The 18,914-nt window shown below is 41.1% G+C and overlaps 1 protein-coding gene across 1 annotated transcript in view; it reads right to left on the bottom strand.

The window, feature by feature from the left end:
• Window positions 1–18,914, bottom strand: part of LOC124606309 (death-associated protein kinase dapk-1-like) — a 305,618-nt gene that overhangs the window by 56,837 nt on the left and 229,867 nt on the right. Inside the window, exon 18 of the mRNA XM_047138290.1 lies at window positions 9,226–9,411. Within this exon, the coding sequence (XP_046994246.1) occupies window positions 9,226–9,411 (186 nt within the window). The remainder of the gene's footprint in view (window positions 1–9,225; window positions 9,412–18,914) is intronic.

Raw genomic sequence — 18,914 nt, 5'->3', positions numbered from 1 at the left:
ATGGATTCTACTGACCATAAAAAGCTACCATTAACTGGAGACAATTGTTCATTCTTCTTGCAAAGAAGGCAAAGAAAAAGCACTCGGTGCTATTGTATAAAAGTTGCTCTAAATGTAGACACCAATATTAAGCAGGAAATTTGCATCATGGACTATGGAAAGGTACAGATTTAATGCACTAAATAGTACTGAGAGATCGTTCTGGGAGTGTGACATATATTTAGCATTGTACAATGGTCTATATTTGTGCTGATATTCCTTGCAGATAGTTGTTGGAGCATGAAATGGGCAATTACATTCCAGTTCACAGTTGCCCTTACTAACTGCAGACAAAGGTAGTCAGCCACAAAGGGACTCTAGCTTTGGATGGGAGACAGTGAACATGAACATCATATGGGCTGTGGAAGGTTAAAAACATAAATATGGAGAAATTATAATTGCAGGTAGTTATGTAGTAACAGATAAGGCATTAAGCCAAACACAGTGTACTCATGATGAATAACAATGGAGCTGCTAGAAACACACAGATCATGACATGGATGAGAAGCATTGAAAATTCAAGATTTGATACATAAAGTTAGTATGTAAATTGAAAAAAGTAAACTATTGCATTATCAGTAACTGGCACTTAGTTGCCCATCCAAGACAGTATGCAAGGGTTTCTTCTTCACTTGGTAGCTGATCTCAAGCCTTAGCATCTTTCTCCCTTCTTCCTTCACTCCTGTGTAGGAGTTGTAGACCACAGCCTTCATAATTTGTCAATAAAAATAATCAATTTTAAAAAATACACTCCCAGAAAAAAATTAGGACCCCATTTTAGAGGTTTCAAATTCTCTCAAGAGTTATTGTTGTGACGGTGCATATGGCATACATGAAATGATAACATTTACACATCACCAGACTCACATGAACCCATATTAGTACATTGTGTAGCATCCACTGGTGACAATGCAAGTGCTGACTCTGGCAATTAATCGATCGAACAGATGACAAATACTATCCCAGGATACAATATGACATGCCTGCTTGACCTGTTCATGTAGCTCTGTAAGAGTTGTTGGTTGGAAGGTTCCCTGAGTTACTTGTTGTCTCACAATATCCCTCACGTGCTCGACTGGGGACAGGTCCATAGATCATGCAGGCCAGGGAATGGCCAGGGAATTTGCTACATGCTTACAGAGCACATTGAGGTTCATGGGCAATGTGTGAGTGACTGTTATCCTGTTGGAACAACACATCACCCTCCTGTTGCAAGAATGGCAAGGGAAAGGTCTAACAACATTCTGCATCTACTGAGCACTGGTTAGCGTCCCCCCAGAAACACCAGATGTGTAGCTTGTCATACCCCAGACCATAAGGCCTGGGATAGGGCCACTGTGTCATGGACAAATGTACTCTATGAGACAACACTCACCAGGTCTACACCCGTACACGCAATCAATTATCCCTTGCAAGCATGCAGAATCTGCTTTGTTTGCTGACGACCACAGTGCGCCATTCTATCTTCCATGTGATCCTCTGATGGCACCAGTCAAGCCATGCACACCAATGCTGTGGCACGAGAGAATGCTGTACAAGTTGCCACTAATGCCCTTACAATATGGGTATCCTGTTGGGCATCTGTGATGTGTGGACATCCAGAACCTCATCTACAGGTGTGAGAATGTTCATGTGATCACCGATACCAGCAGCATTGCATGACTGACACAGCACATCCAACTTGTGTGGTAGTTGCCCGAAAGGACCATCCTGCCACTTGGAAAGTCACAATTCCACTGCTCTCAAACTCGCTTATATGGCTGTAGAAAGCATGAATGTGTCTCCATGGCATGGTTGACTGCTTGCTTCGTACATCTGTACCACACTGAGCCTTCTGGCTGTGAGCATTCCCTATTAAAGGGTAAACTCAGTGGGCAGTCTGGTAGCTATGACACGATGCTATCTGTTAGTGGACGATGTTGAAACCATTATCAGTACATCTACTATCCTGCGGGTGGCACTGCCATCATCAGATCAAAATTGACATCATCTTTCCAGGTGTATTTTTTTTTCCAGCAGTCTTACAGCGAGGATGATCACAGGAGTAGGAGACATAGGGGACGGAAATGGGTGCACAAGGAGCACAGGGCCTGGCCTCTGCAATATTGTGAGGGTTGGGGGGGGGGGGGGGTGGAGGAGGGGGGGAGGGAGGATGAAAAGCTATTCTAGGTATAGTGGGAAAAATGTCAGACAGAATGGAGCTCATTTCAGGGCATGATTTAACGAAATTACAGCCTAATCAAAGTAGCTAAATAATACACTGAAGACCAGAATAATACTTAGTGACAAGAGGTGGTATTCTTAAGCTACTTTTTGGAGGCATCAGCAGTACCAGGATTGGATTGATGGACTGGGAAATATGGTTTTGAATGAGGCTGGTAGGACAATTATGCCCAGTGAATGCTGAGGTGGTGTATTGATGTAAAGAGTCCAGCACACGGCGGTCCCGGGTTCTATTCCCAGCGGGGGCAGGGATTTTCTCTGCCTCAAGATGACTGGGTGTTGTGTGTCCATCATCATCATTTCATCATCATTGACTCGCAAGTTGCTGAAGTGGCATCAACTAAAAAGAACTTGCAATATGGCAGCCGAACTCCCCTGCATGGGGCCTCCCAGCCAACAATGCCATTTGATCATTTCATTTCATTTTTTCTTTATCTGAACAAATACATTTGTGTTGAATGTTAAGGCTGTATGACAAGGGACATTTAACATGGAAAGGATGGAAACTGTCAAAATGAAGCCACATATACAATGGATATTCAGCAGCATCAAGATAAGTGACATCATGATCATGTCTACAAATCACTTTACATCCATAGGCACACCGTAACAGTGTCTTTATGGACATAACTTTGCATCATAGTAGAGAGGGTCCTTGACAGTGCAAAGTTGACTAAGTTCACCACAAAGGACAACATAGCTTTGTAATCGGGTGGCCACTAGTCAAGTTAATATTCGGCAGCAGATGAACATGTACAGAAGGGAGTTGGTATAGAGGGAGGTGACATCAATAGTGATAAATAAGGCATGTGATGGGAGCAGAAAAGGCTCAGATTTCAGATGATCTAGGAAGTGGTTGGTGTCTTTAATATAGGATGGAAGTTCCTGTACTATAGGTTGAAGGTGCTGATCAACTAAGGCAGATATACATTCGATGGGTTCTTTGAAGCCAGCAACTATGGGGCAGCCAGGTGATTGGATTTTGTGGACCTTAGGAAGAAGTTCTATGGGCTGAGGTGTAAGTGCCTATGAGCAGACTGAGGTTTTAAGGAGTGAATGTAGTTCATTTTGCATCACAGGGATGGGGTCTTGATGGCAGATGCTGTATATAGAGGTGTCAGACAGTTGGCGTGGATCGTCATTTACATACACCCATCTGTCAAGTATCACAGTGGTGGATCCCTTGTATTCTGGGAGAATAATGACAGAGTCATCACCTTTTTGGGAATGAAGAGCCTGGAGTTCTGCAGAGGACAGGTTAGAGTTATGTTGCAGGGACCGGAGAAAGGGTTGTGAAGCAATGCTAGATGTTAGGAGTTCTTGAAAGGCCTGTAAGAGGTGATTTTGAGGTAGAGGTGGTGGATCACACTGGGATAGTGGTTGTAACTGTTCAAGGCATGACTAAATGATGGTTTAGGACTCAAAGTGGAGCCCTTGGTTAATACAGATAATTCAGGAGGGGAGAGTGCTTTGGATGGAAAGTTGAGAGCACAGTACTTTTGTGACTGGTTCTTGTAATTATGAGTTATTACTGGTCTGGGAAGCACTGGTGAAGGCTATGTGATGTTAAGGAAGTTGGCCAAGCTCAGTTTGTGGGAGAGGAGTGGTGGTTGATGACGCGACTCTTTGGGGTGCTGCAGAGGGACAGGAAGGGAGTTTTAGAGAAGGTAGGATAGCTATTTGAGGTGAAGTCTGGCATGTTATTGCAGTCTGAAGTTGGCCTGGTGGATGATACTATCCACGGAACATATCCTATTACATTATCCTATATAATTCGATTGATGCACTTCAGTCATAGCCTTCCCGTAGTTCTATTTTCATTGAAATATCCATTTCTAATTGTTTTTAGGAGCCCTTAATGTCTCAACAGATAAACAAGCAAATATTCCTTATCTCATACATTTGATTATTCAAACCCCCCCCAAACCAAGCTGATAAGCTGATTGATTTTCTGAGCATGAGTGTTCAATTCTTCCATGGGGTGAAGTTGTTATTTCTGATGCACGGACAACTAGTGTAAGTGTTTGGTAATTTTCCTATTTTAATCCTTTCTTCTTTTTACGAGTGGAAATTAAAATGTTTGTGTGAAGATCTGTGAACAATTTCCTGTGTTCATATATAAACATGTAAAAGTATATAACTGGTAAGGCACAACCACTCACCCAACTTTTTTTTCCCCGAGACATCAGAAGAAGCCAGAATCAATATACAGGGGCAGAATACATTCAGTACCATCTGTGTGTGTTTCCCAGAATACACATATGATCTACTTTCGCCAGTCAAAAATGATGTCGAACAGGTTGTGCTTTTCTCTCAGTTATAAAGGTTACTGGGCATTCTTTGTCTGTTAAGGATGAGAAGCCATCTATCAATTGTTTTGCAAGATGTAATTGACACTTCAACAGATTTTGGTATCCTTCTAGTCCTTTATTCATTTTTTACAATGTAAAGGTATTTACAGTTGCCACATCTAGTAGAAAGTAAAGAACCCAATGTCACCTCTTACGAAAATGTCAGCATAATGTGTTATGTTCTCTTAACTGATTGATGTGATTACACCTCCAATTATATTACTGTATGTTGCTACAACAGTTCGACAACTATTACTGCTGATAGTACCATCCCTAGTCTTCCTTGAGATACGTGTGGTATCACTAGTATTCTCTGCAGTTGTCAAAATAGTGATAGGTTTGTTGTCCATCCATTTTATAGCAGCACTATCACTTTTGCATTGGAGCTGAAATTCTCCTCATTTAAAGGTAGATTACTTTGTCACTACTGAAGGCAGTACTTTCACATTTGCTCTCACTGTGCCTACAGAACAGATACCATTGCTCAACAACATTTGCATCAGATTCACAGTGGGGAGGAAGTTGCCAAATACTACAACACTGCCACTATGTTTCAGGTCTTGGGCCAGACTCTGCCAGAGAAATTTCTGTTGACCAATCATCTGATTTTCTAGTGTACATATAAATTTTGTGACATAACATGTCTGAGTCAGCTAAACACCACGCTATGTGTCCTCATTTGCCTGTTTCATGGGTGTATACCAGTTGAGTGATGCCCATCTCTTGAAAGGAATAATGCTTTCATCAACAGCCAACACCTTACTGGCAGTATATGGCTTACAAAGCATGTTGTTCAGAAAGATTATATGAGGCGTGACCTTATGAAATTCATCATGATTTGGATGCCCTCTGGGATGATTCATCCTATGGTCATTTATGAGAATAGTTTGACATGTGTTTTTGAAACTATTTCATGTCATATGCTTCAATATATGAGGCTGACAGAGAGCAGGTACTGTACTATAGTAGTGCACTCCTTGTGGTAATGCAACGATATCAATCAACACATTTATACAAATCCAGGTATAACTTGGCTACAGATAATTCAGGGTGTATACGGGGACAAGGAAATAAAATTCCCGGATTTCTCCCGGATATCTCGTTTAAAAAATAAGCTTTTTCCCGGGCGAATATACACTTTTTCCATGCTAAGTGACAGTTTTCAGTAGATTTTCCCTCAGAACTGCAAAACTTATCAATCCTTTGAATGGTTAACGTTTTATACAATCACGTAGAACTTCTGGGAAAAAAAGAAAAGATGGGGGAGAGAAGTATGGAGAGACATTTAATTAAAAAAATGAAAGAAGTTTTGGAAGGACCTTTGATTTGCAGCAACATGTACGCTGCATATTTTCGTATTACAAAAGTATAAATTCGAATTGCACCAAACACAGCGCTTTAGTTTTCAGAGCGTTGAAACCGAGGTTGCGATGTCCTTTTGTAAGCGAGTCATATCTCAAGCCACGAGATCTCGCCGGCCGATGACAGCAGCTATTCAGAGCATAGGACACGTGTTATAGTCAGCCAATAGCAAGATCACTGGTTACATAGCGCGAACACACAAGAGGAAAAGTTAACTGTTTACATTAATGTACACAGTACCGTATATCTACAAGAAAAGCTAAGCTTTCACATATAATATTGGTCTCTAAGATTAACACGCTACAACAGAAGTTAAGCTTTCACATGTAATATTGATCTCTTTTGCATGTGTTATTCTTTAAGATACATCACACAACTGTGCCAGTAAATTTAAAATTATGACATAAATGCCTCGGCTCGAAATTCTTGTAAGTAGCTGGTTGTCAAACTGTTCAGTTTCGAACGCTCTGTGATTTGGATACCCATCCCACTTTCTCACACGTAACTTATTTCATCTTGCATAAAAAGAAATTTACTTTGAAAGTAACGCTTTTCTAACCACCGTTTGCAGTACTATCCGGAGACTGTTAGAAATAGGTTCCATTTACCAGTTGCCAGAGAGCGCCAGAAAACAGGCATTATTGTGCATGTGCAACTGCAGTGGTGTAGGAAGCCTGCATGTTTGTGTGTATAAAGCACTAAGAGAGCTTACATTACACCATAAAAGAAACAGGGCATCAGAGGATACTCCAAAGAGCATTGGAATTTCGTGAACCATACTAAAATGCATAATTCGGCTTGAAGTGCAAATTGGCTTTTTCCAGATTCACAATGAAGTAGGTCCCATCTGATATTAAGCTTTTCGGCGTGGTTTTTGGGATGTAAATTTTCTTGGAGTACCAGTACTATACGATCTCATTTTTGGTTCTTTATTATGGCATAATGCCATACATGGCAGAAGATGATAACGTGCAGTTGAAATTGCACTTGAAATTCAGCGAACAGTTGGAACTAGCCAATACTGTAGAATGAAACACTTTGTTTCAAATAAAATGATTTCCTCAGCGGAAAGATTAATAAAGCCAAATTTCTTTAGTAAACTTGCAAAAATAACTTCATTGTTCTGCAAGGCGATTAATGCTTGACTGCTCCTAACTTGGAAATAAAATAAAATCAGAAAATTGAAATTAATAATATATTTTTGCCCTCCGTAATTATGTGAATGTATTTTAATTCAGTTGATAGCTCCCGGCCACAGAAATCCGTTTTGTTTTCATTTGACGTGGGAGCTGTACACGAAGAGAAGCAGCGAAATCACTTAATGTAAACAAGGGTCACATGGAGACTAACCCCTTCCCCACTACAACTCAGACAACTCTGTGAAAGCGCGAATTTGGCAGCTATGGCACGCGAGAAAAATTTTTCTCGTTTGCATCTGGCTGCTTGCTGTGACTACCGATACAGCTAACAGCAAAACTTCAAGTAGTGGGAGATGGGAGAAGGTACTGCTTATACACGATCAAATGCGCATGCGCAACAGACCACTGGCAACTGGTCAAACGAACCTAAAGTGAACAGTTGTGACGTCATGCTCATAGCAAGCAGTTTATTGTTACGAAGAATTACAGTCTGCGCCCTACGGCCTTTGACATATTTTTGCTATTTGCACACGCTTGTGCGTGCACGGTGTTTTGTTGTTGTAAATTGCACTTTTCCTTTGCCACTAAAGATTTATTTTTTTCCTTCTCGTTTATATTTTATTGCTGCTGTATCATTCTCCAGTAGCAGGAAACAATAACATTCTTTGCTAGAGAATCAATTCTGCAGTCAAAATTACAAAAATTTAACTGAAAGCTAAAACAACGAAAAATTCCCGGAATTCCGAAAAATTCCTGGGTTTTTCCCGGTTTTCTCCCGAATGAAAAAATTCCCGGGTTTTTCCCAGATTTCCCGGTTGTGCCAGTCGTATACACCCTGTAATTTTGCCAGTTGTTTGTCATCTCACTGACAGTCTGACAATTTTTTGCCTCAATTGCTCTGCATACGAATTTTTCCCCAGAACCACATGTTCTAACATCTCAGTGGTAAATAAAGAAAGGAAGTAGTGTTTTTCTCCATTGTATTCTGTCAATGAGCAACTGACAACTGTTTCTCCTACTGAATCAAACAAGTTGAAAACATATGCCTCATTCCTCTTTTGTCGACCTCACTTCTTTACTTAAAGTACGATCACTAGAAATCTCAAGATCCACAGCACAGACACTGTTTCAACTGTTACTGTTACTAGGCTGTGGAACCAAACATCAGTTGGGGTCCTGCACAATGTCTGAAATGGATTCATCATTTTTTCACCAATTTCTGTTTCAGAATCCTCAGAATTGGCAGGAAGTGAAAATATGAACTCTGATGACTTTACTGGCATGTATTTCTTTGTACAGACTTACTTCTTTGAAGTAAGGGTTTAATAGCAAGTCAGATTTGTAACTATTGTGATGCATCAACTATAGGGTACCCTAAACCTTTAGGGTCAAAATTATACATGTGGAAGAGGGTGCTAAACTGAGTACTTTAAGATAAGACACTATGGTTAGAAATTAATATTTAGTTTTTTAAATGAAATAAACAACCCACACCTTACAGGAACCATTAACAGTCGTGACTACCAGTCTACTACACTGCAACAGTGCACGCACTTCTGCCATCCTCTCATAAACGTCATCGATGACTGTCGTACAACGTATGAGGCAGCTAGGATCCTAGTAATCAGCTCGTTTCCACTTTAATGCAACATAACTGGAAAAAGTCAAACAGGGATATATCACTGTCTCCAGATAGTGTCAATGACTATCAATGCAGAAAGACAAGCAGTTAACAAACTCATGTGTCACACACATTGCTCATTTAACCTCACAGTGCCTGAAATATTCATTTTTTACCATGGTTTCCTGGTTCCAAAACAATCATTTTAGGAACCTTTACTGTCACGTAAGTCTGATACTTGTGGTTTGGGACACCAAGTATATAATAATTTTCCTCAGAACAACATAATGAAATAAATTAAGAAGTGTTTCTATTATTACACTGCAGCAGAAGAAAGGCAATTTTTCATAAAAAATGAATCATTTCAATCGTTTATGGAATATTTACACTACAATAACACTGAAAGAGTGAAGATACATAATGAAGTAGATTTTAATTATGAAGAGAATGTAAAGAGCAAATGTTTTTACAATAATTGGTGATGGCAAACCTCTCCAGTAACTTCTAGTTGGTGTGCTAGCTCACGCAAATGTTCTTCTCCAGCCAAGGGATTGACACGATCACGGACAGCAGCAACAAACTGAGACCAAGGCATCACTGGAAAGGGCAGCAGGCGACGAGCTTGTGATAACCATGACAGGGATGCCTCGAGGAATCCTGTCCAGCGTGGAACCTCCTGTAGGTTACCAAATTTAAACATGTTTATTTGTCTTCAACTACATATTCTTCATGCATATGTTTTCTCTTCTGTTTGCCTAGTTTCCCAATATTGTAGCTGATCTGAACCTGATGCAAGATATCTGGGATGCTATGGGGAACCAGCTCCATGCCTATAAACAACTGATCCATAATCTGTAGGTTTTGCGTGACCTGTGCATTGACATCTGGTGCCATATACCTGCAGAAAACTACCAAGGGTTTACCAAATCCAAGGCATGCAGAATCACTGCATTATGTTCCTAAGGTGAATTGACAACAAAGAACAATATTCACAATGGGGCTGCGTCATGGCTGCTGCAATCTTAACAATAAACAAATCACTTTAAATTAATCTCACTGGTTCTCTTTTAATTTCAGGATTTGTTACGCTATAATGAAGAACTGAAGCTACAATGTCCAGTAAAGTGATTTATGTTACAACAAGGGAAAAATCTGGGAAAAATATTACAAATTCTCTTAAGATAACTGTGTCTTCAACTTCTTCTTTGTGTTTTGCTCACGAAGAGATCTGGGTAAGAAACTGAAAAGCAGTAGTAATTTTTTATAAACATGGGTAATATACAGAATTTTTGAAGAGAAAAACTAAATGGAACACGTCAAGGCAGTTCTAATATGTGCAAAACATAATCTTAGGCCACAGCAATTGACCTTGCTAGAGGTATGTTTATACTACGAATATAATTAAACATACAGTGAATTATCGCAAACAGGTCAATGAGAGGAGAAAAGGGTAACAGTTTTATCAATGAAGAACCACTCAACCTGGTTAAATAAGAAGACTATTTGCTTCAATGGCCAAAAGCTGTATTTGGACATACATCAACCTTTTGTCACACTTTCATTAATAAGAGTATCCAGTCCAGCTTTCTCTGAATTGTATCCTAATTCCACCTACAGTCAACATTAAATTTATTTCATTGAATATTTTCATTCACTTTGGAAGACTCATTTAGTGTCACTATGGACAGCTATTACTTAAATCAGTTTTATGACACCACATCAAAATATCATTTTACAGCAGTTTTTTGTTACAAGAATCCTATATAGTTTCATTTATTAACAGAGATAAAACTTTATTCTATGCAGTATCACGTTTGTTTTCACACTGTAATTATTTTTGAGCCATTTTACTGATATAACACTGTTAAAACTTAAAACTTGTTCAACTATGAGCAGCCTTGTTAAAGAAAAAGCACTCAGCGTATATGCCTGGGGGCATCATTCAACATGTTGAAGAGGCTATTCCAGTAGCCACTTAGCGAACAGGGTGCAACCAAATGCAGACTGTGGCACAAATTGGAACAAATGATGCCTGTTGTCTGAGCTCTGATTTGGTACTTGGATGATTGCAGTGACTGGTAGAGAAGTCTGAGAAGACCAGCTTTGCACATAAAGTTTCCAAAACTAACAATTTGTAGTACTGTCCCAGAACTGATCATGAACCCCTAGTTCTGAGTGCAGTGAAAGGATTGAACCAGAGACTTCAAAGGTTCTGTGAGAATCTAGACAGCCACTTCCTAGACTTGCACCACGAGCTGATAACCGTAGGGACCCCTTAAAGGAATCACATGTGTACTACACATGAGAGACTATTACCCAGGTAGCTGACTGCTGTGCATAGGGAGACATGGGAGTATTAGTATATGATCCTAAGGAGTGATCCCCCACCCCACAGGCAAGAATCTTAAATTCCTAGTAGTTAACTACCGAAGCATTTGCAACAAAGCACCAGATTTTGAAGCACTCCTGAAAAGTGGTTAAGCTCACGTAATACTAGATAAAGAAAGTTGGTTGAAACCTGAAGCTGATAGTCATAAGATCTTTGGAGTAAAATTTAAGAGTATGTCGAACGGATAGGCTACTGGGCAATGCAGGTGACGTATTTGTCACAATAGACAAGGCATTCAAATCCATCAAGAGAGAAATTAAAGCTGCATGCAAGATCGATTGGGCAAGACTCAGTATCAGAGGTGGACATAAAATTTTAATTGGATCCTTCTATTGAACACAAGATTCATATTCTGATGCAACTGCAAACTTTTTTCAGTTAACTTGTACTTAAGTTCCCCAAACATACTGTAACCACCAGTGGAGATTTTAACCACTCAACAAAAACTGGGAAAATTAAAGTTTTGTTGGTGGTGGGCATGACAAGACTTCCTGTGAAACATTACTAAATATCTTCACTCTTGAACTGATGGTTTGGAACCCCACTAATGATAGAAATGTATGAGATCTAATGGCGACAAATACACCTGACCTCTTTGAAGATGTCCACCAAATTTGGTATCTAAGACCATGGGGTGGTAGTGGGAATAATGATTACCAAAGCACAAAGGTAAACCAAAAAAGTAGAAGAATGTATATGTTCATTAAACTGGATAAAAACACAATATATCATATATAAATGAGGAACTTGAAATTTTAGTGCAGGAAAGGAGCATGTAGAAGAGTTATGGCTGAAGTTCAAAAGAATAGTCGACCATGCAATGGATACATATGTACCCAGTAGAACAGTTCATAAAGTGAAGGGAACTCTCCATCATACACAATCACTGCAAAGTAAATTCTTAAGAAACACACACGACTGCTAATAAGTGTAACAAAAAAAACAACAGGACTATAAACAGAGAAACACTGAATGAAACGTGTTTGGCTGTTAAGAAAGCAATGCGTGAAGCCTTTGATGATTGCCACAGTAGAATTTTGTCAAATGATTTTTATGGAACCCAAAGTAATTCTTATCATATGTAAATGCCGTCCGCGACACGTAAGTAAATCACGCGCAAATGAGACAGAAACTGAAATTGATGGTAGCCAAGGAAAGCAGAAATGGCTTAACTCCATTTTCAAATTTTCCTTTCCAAATAAAATCCCACAGGAGAGTTGCCCCAATTTAACCCTTGTACCACTGAAATCATTAAAACTGAACATAGCTCCAGGGACTGATGGCATTTCTATCAGATTGTATACTGAATTTGTGGATGATTTAGCCCTTCTTTCAGTTATATTGTGCCTCTTGATCTGACTCTGAGGACAGCTGCCAGAGACAGCAGGTGAAGCCAACTGCAGAGAACACTGAAACTGGAGCAAATACTGTATATCACACAGCAGTCATGTGAAAACAAGATCACTTGAAGCAACCACTGGACCCACACTGCCACAATAAAAATGCACTTCAAGAACAATCATCTCACTTGTTCACACACTTCTGATTTGTGTAAGTATTATAGAGACTACGCCAACCTGTTGCTATTGTGTTTGGTACAAATGTCTGGATGTTTTTGGACTCTTGAATACTCTTGTTGGTGGCAGTATACACTGATCAGCCAAAACATTATGAAGGTGGGTGGGTGGTTTTGGGGGAGGAGACCAGACAGCAAGGTCGTCATTCTCATCGGATTAGGGAAGGAAGGCAGCCGTGCCCTTTGAAAGGACCATCCCGGCATTTTCCTGGAGCAATTTAGGGAAATCACGGAAAACCTAAATCAGGATGGCAAAACATTATGAGCACCACCTACTATCGATATAAGCCTGTCCACACGAAAGCATCATCTGGCAAGGAACAACTGCTAGTCAAACACATGCACGGTGCACGTAGTATCAGTGAGTGTGCTATCCATGTGTAGACTGGGGAAGCTGCATGATCTATCTGAGTTTGACCGAGGGCAGATTATGATGGCCCAGAGGCTTGGCATGAGCATCTCAGAAACTGCATGACTTGTTGGGTGTTCCAGGAGTGCTGTGTTGAGTGTCTTCAGCACATGGCAAAAGCAAGGTGAAACCATATCCAGACGTCATGGGGTTGTGTGGCCACCCCTAATTACAGAAGTCACACATAGCTGGGCAGACTGGTAAAAAACACCAGGCAGCAAACTGTGGCAGAACTAAAATCAGATGTTAATGCTGGGCAGAGTACAAGTGTATCTGAAGACACAGTGTGCCGAATTGGCATTGGACACTGGCGCAATGACAGAGCGATACATGGTCTGAAGAATCCCGATGCCTTCCTCATCATGCCGATGGGAGGGCACAAATCCATTGTCTTATGGGGGAACGGCTCCTTGACATCTGTACTGTGAGATGGAGACAAGCTGGCGGTGGCTCCATTATGCTCTAGGGAACATTCATGTGAGCATTCATGGGACCAGTGGAGCTCATGCAAGGCACCTTGACAGCTGAGCAGAATTGTACCCTATCTGCAGACCATGTATACCCTTCACAACAATCATGTTTCCCGACAGCAGCGGCATTTTTCAGCAAGATAATGCACCATCTCACAATGCCGGGAGTGTGATGGAGTGATTCAAGAAACACTGTAGTGAGTTCCAATTGACGTGCTGGCCCCCAACTCATCAGATCAGAACCTGATCAAACACATCTGGGATATCATCATTGTTTACATGCCACAGTGTGGCACTGCTGTTACCTGAACCAAATGTGGGCAACTAGCTATTAGGTAAGTGGTTATAATATTCTAGCTGATCAGTGTATGGTTATGGGCTGGGATTTGACCTGGTTGATTCTACTGGGCTCTTGTGTGCACTTTTTCATAAGAATTGTCTCTCAGTTTTAACCATTTAAAATATGCAGTGTGTCTGTAAACTGAAGTGTGAACAGAACTTGTGGTGGGGGCAAGCTGTCTTTCACAGAAGAAACTCTTACCTGCTGCAGAGGATGACTAATAATCAGTTTCCCATATAGCAATGCCGTGTGATGCACAGTGATCAGATTCTGTGTATTTTGTGCGATTTATATTACTACTAATTTCTGTATTCTGTAAATCATTAACACATTTATAGGAAAATAACCACTCCTATGGTTGTCTGAACATTGCATTACCACTCACTTAAAAGGCTTGTTGCAGAAGAGATTATATAACATTGGGAAACACCCTATAGTTGATCCTTGTAGCATAGTAGAGAAGGTAGAATGGCGATCTGCTTAATCGCTCTTCAGTTAACTGATGGATTATATCATGTCCAGGCCTTGTCTCAACACAATCTGACTTGAAATACTTCTGCCCAGAATTGACAGCTTTTACTCCGATACAGGAATTAAACAACATAAGCACAGTGGCAAAATGGAACTGCAAATCCATGACAACTGCTATATTTGAGTACACACACTCCACAAAGGATGATCTAGACAAAAAATGGAGAGAACTTGAGATCTAAGTAGAACTGACAAAGGTATCCGACATCAAATGGCATCAGAGACATCCCTCTAAACTGGTTCAGCTCATATCTCACAAACTGCGCATTCAAAAAATGTGTACCTCTGCCTTTACAAATTCACCATTTAACCAAGACATTCAACTTTACAACAGTCAACTATGGTGATTTTGCATAAGGTGTGCATGAAGGTTCAGTGCTTCGATCAATTCAGTTTCTTCTTTACATAAATGACTTACTGTTCAAAATCAGTGGCACTACCAGCACATTCTCTGCAGATGACACTGTATCCCTCTTACTGACAGAAATGGTTATGAGACCATAACTGGAAGTACAGTTGTATTGTGTGGTTGGTTTGACATGTGCATGTCTTGTACAGGACATGATTCAAAGGACTATGTAAACAAATTTTATTGTGCACTAAGCCAAATCCCCTACATCCTTACCATTATGTGGTTTACTGAGTACTTGGAGTCTAACCATAGTAAATTGACTGTAGCAGGATACATTAAGTAGTTCATCTTTTTCTTCTGTTGATCAAGCAAGTAATAGCTGTTTTATATTTTAACTATGTTGCCCTTCATATGTATTTCAGATCATCTCTCGAAAATGGTATCACAGCCAAAAAGTGCAGTAATGGAAGCAAAACAGAGAGTTATTTATATCCACATGTCAGCCAGTGTGACAGAATGTTATCATTCTGACATTCACCATACCAACAACTGAAATAACAGGATAATAATATTCAGTATCAAAACAACAACACACAGTAAGCTTTGAATCAAATAAAATGAAAATTTTAAAATGAGGAATAACGCAATAGAAGTGCAGCAGCTGTGCAAAAGTGAGCATAATTTTCTGAATACATACCATAGGCGAAAAGTGTAAAATACTTTTAAAACTGAACAGTGGACAGCCTATGCTCGAGGAAGGCTATTTTTTTAGAGTGATATTGTACATTTTTGTGTAATAGTACGACAACAGTGACAACAGAAAAACAATTTTTCAAAACTACAAATAGTAAGGTGTTGTCAACAAAGATACACATCTAATGTTGGTGAAATGATAACAACAACAAAATTTTATGGTCTTGCTATTTTGCTTGGTGATTCCCACATAAAGCAGTACCATGATTGATTTATATGGTAACGCCATCTGCATTGCCAACCTGTCAGTCATGGCAGCATGTCAGATGGCTGAAAAAAATGCATCCATGTAAAATAATTAAATAAAAATGAAGAGTAAAAAAGTGTGATCATCGAAATTTCATTCACAGCATGTTCTTTGTTGTGCAACAAGATACTACTTAACTGCAGCACCCTGCGTTCAGCAGCAGGAGACTCTATAAGCAGCGCATAACGCCCACAACTTCGTGGACGTAGGTGTGATACTGATGTCCCTTTGCCCTGCAAAATTATGCTAGTACTACCTGACACATTCAATAACTTTCTGTTTTTCTTAATGTCTATCCCCTTTAGGAATAAAATTCTAAATACATTTACAATTCAAGGGTAAATATATTTCATACAACTGTGGCTAACAGATGTGAAAATATAACAGCAGCTTCATGTAAAAATCATCATTATTTGACAATAGTATGCACAATCAGATTTCACAATAATGAATGAAAAACAAATGAGACAGATTCAAAATCTCAGGTTGTACAAATTTACTAAACAAGAAACATTTATAATAAATTTACATTTACATTGCACAGACTATACATATAAAGACGTTCATTCTGAGCACTTCTTTATACAGTGTGAACAGAACTCCTTGACAAACATTCACAGGTGGTAGTTTGAGCCAAAGCAAGACAGATATGGCTAATAACATGGGCCCTGAGCACTTGTTCATCTTTGGTACTGTGAAACACACCTCTTCTACTGCACGCTCTTTGCTTTCCATATTTTGAGAGAAGGTAGTATAGACCAAAACATGAAAAAATGACCAGTAAACATGGTCTTTAAAATAACCTTAAGAGCTATGAGTACTTATTCAGTAGAAGAGATGTGTTTCACAACAGCAAAGATGAACAAGTGCTCACAGTTCGTAAGTTATGCATAACTCCACCAACAAACTTTCAGAGGTGCCAGTAATTATTTTGTTCTACGAGACCGCCTCTCCGTCTTGGAAGGAGTTCTCCTTCTGGCTACCGATGATACAGCTCCTCGCGTGGTTATTCCTGCAAGTTTGCGAAGGGAAGTCCTCACGTTATTACATGAGGGGCACTGGGATGTTTCCCGTACTAAAACCTTGGCTCGCAGGCGTGTACTGGTCTGGTATTGACAGAGAAATTGAGCACTTGGTGGCCGCCTGTTCCCAGTGTGTGAGCCAACAGGCATCTCCCAGGTCAGCATTCTCTTCATGGCTGACTGCAACCTAGGCATGGGAACGTGTTCACATCGATTTTTGCGGGCCCGTTTCTCAATGGCTTTTGGCTCATTGTCATTGATGCTTATTCCTGATTTCCATATGTGGTTCGCTGCTCCTCAACCACTTCAGAGGTTGTAATCCAGGCACTAGCAAAAATCTTTTCTGTGGAAGGTCTGCCAGTCACCCTGGTCTCGAACAATGGACCTCAGTTTATGTCGCAGACCTTGCAGGATTTTTGTAGGCGCTTCGGCATTCGGCACGTTTGCTCTCCCCCCTTTCATCCACAATCAAATGGGGAAGCCGAGCACATGGTGCACACATTTAAGACACAGATGAAAAAGTATGTGCACGAATTTCCTGCGGAGGAGGCGTTGACGTTTTTCCTGACGGCATACCGGACCACACCTATGGGAGAACGCAGCCCTGCAGAGCTCCTCCACGGGCGCCAACCTAGGACTCTGCTGCACCTCCTTCAGCCCGGTCCTCGCCAGTCTTCGCAAAACGGAGTACCCGGCTTTCCACCGAGTATGTCGGTCTGGGCACATGGGTTTGGTCGCAATCCACGTTGGATACCGGCGGTGGTCCTGCGCCGAAATGGCCGCCAGCTCTATACCTTGCAGACGGGGGACCGGGAGGTACGTCGTCACCAAAATCAGCTACGTCCACGTTTGGGCACCCACCCTCCGACCCCTTGGGCACCGGCTTCCCCATTGCCGGCACCTGTGTTGGTTTCTCAGGGGACGCTACCACCCCTCCCCCCTGTGATTCCGCCGCACTGCGATGGCTCTCAGCCTTGACAGCCTCCAGTAGCTCCAGCACCGGCATCGCCATTGTTAGCGATGCCCCAGTGAGAGCCAGCCCCCCTCGCAGGGCCGGTTTCTAAGGAGGCTGGTTCACCTGTGGTCGTCCCTTCCCCATCGTCCCCACCACGGGGTCTTGCCCCTCCCGGGGTGGACCAGGATCCAGAGTTCGACGGCCTGTTTCCCGTTCTGTCCCAAGTTCCGGTGGTGGGACAACGGGGGCCTCTTCGTGTGGGTCACTTCCAGCCATATTCGAAGGTTCCGGCTCGAGGGTTGGCAGATCCCTCAACTCCAGCCTTCCGATGGACGTGGAGGTCATCACTCCTGCACGACACTCCACCTTCCGACTCAGTGGATCACAGTGGCTTCAAACCCCCCCGAAGCAGGAGGAGTGCAGTAGCCACCAGAAAGATCGCGGGAGGCGCACATCGGCACAGCGCGTCACGGACGGTAGTTGCCGCAAATAGAGTCGCGTCCACCAGAGGGCACGCGAGAATTCGGCCACGACCTCTGCCAGCAGAACAACAACAACAACTCAGGCAGCACGAGCCGTGCCCAGTCAGTTCACATCGGGCATAGCTATGAGACAGTTCCCTGTCTACTCTGAAGTGCGACGGAAAACGTGAGCCATGTTACTACAAAATGATAGAACAATATAACTGATTTAAATATTTTTGAGTGTGTAGTTCTGCAAACTGGTGCAATCCAGACATCACATGACAGAGAGATTTCCAGATTATTAGAGGAAATAATTAAAAGTAACATACCATTACCTCCATTCTGACTTTTCATTTCGTTATGGCACTGAATATAAAAGTGTTTTGACAACACTTCAATTCAGTGATCCTAATCATACAAAGGTCACATGTAAATGAAATAAACAGAACTGGCAATACTTTTCGGACGATGCAGATAATGTCACACAACATGCTTAGAATTACTATTAAAAACAAAAGAGGTGTTATTACACAATGTACTGAGTAATCAAACGTCACCATCCTTAGATATAGGAACACACTCCTCCAGTGATGCATATCCGGCAAACTTTTGAAATATATATTTTTTGAACAAGGAATATCTTACAAGACAAAATTCTGACTAAATGTTGT

Source organism: Schistocerca americana, chromosome 3 (assembly GCF_021461395.2).
Source record: "Schistocerca americana isolate TAMUIC-IGC-003095 chromosome 3, iqSchAmer2.1, whole genome shotgun sequence".
NCBI classification, from domain to species: Eukaryota; Metazoa; Arthropoda; class Insecta; order Orthoptera; family Acrididae; genus Schistocerca; species Schistocerca americana.
This window is presented reverse-complemented; position numbering and strand designations above follow the sequence as displayed.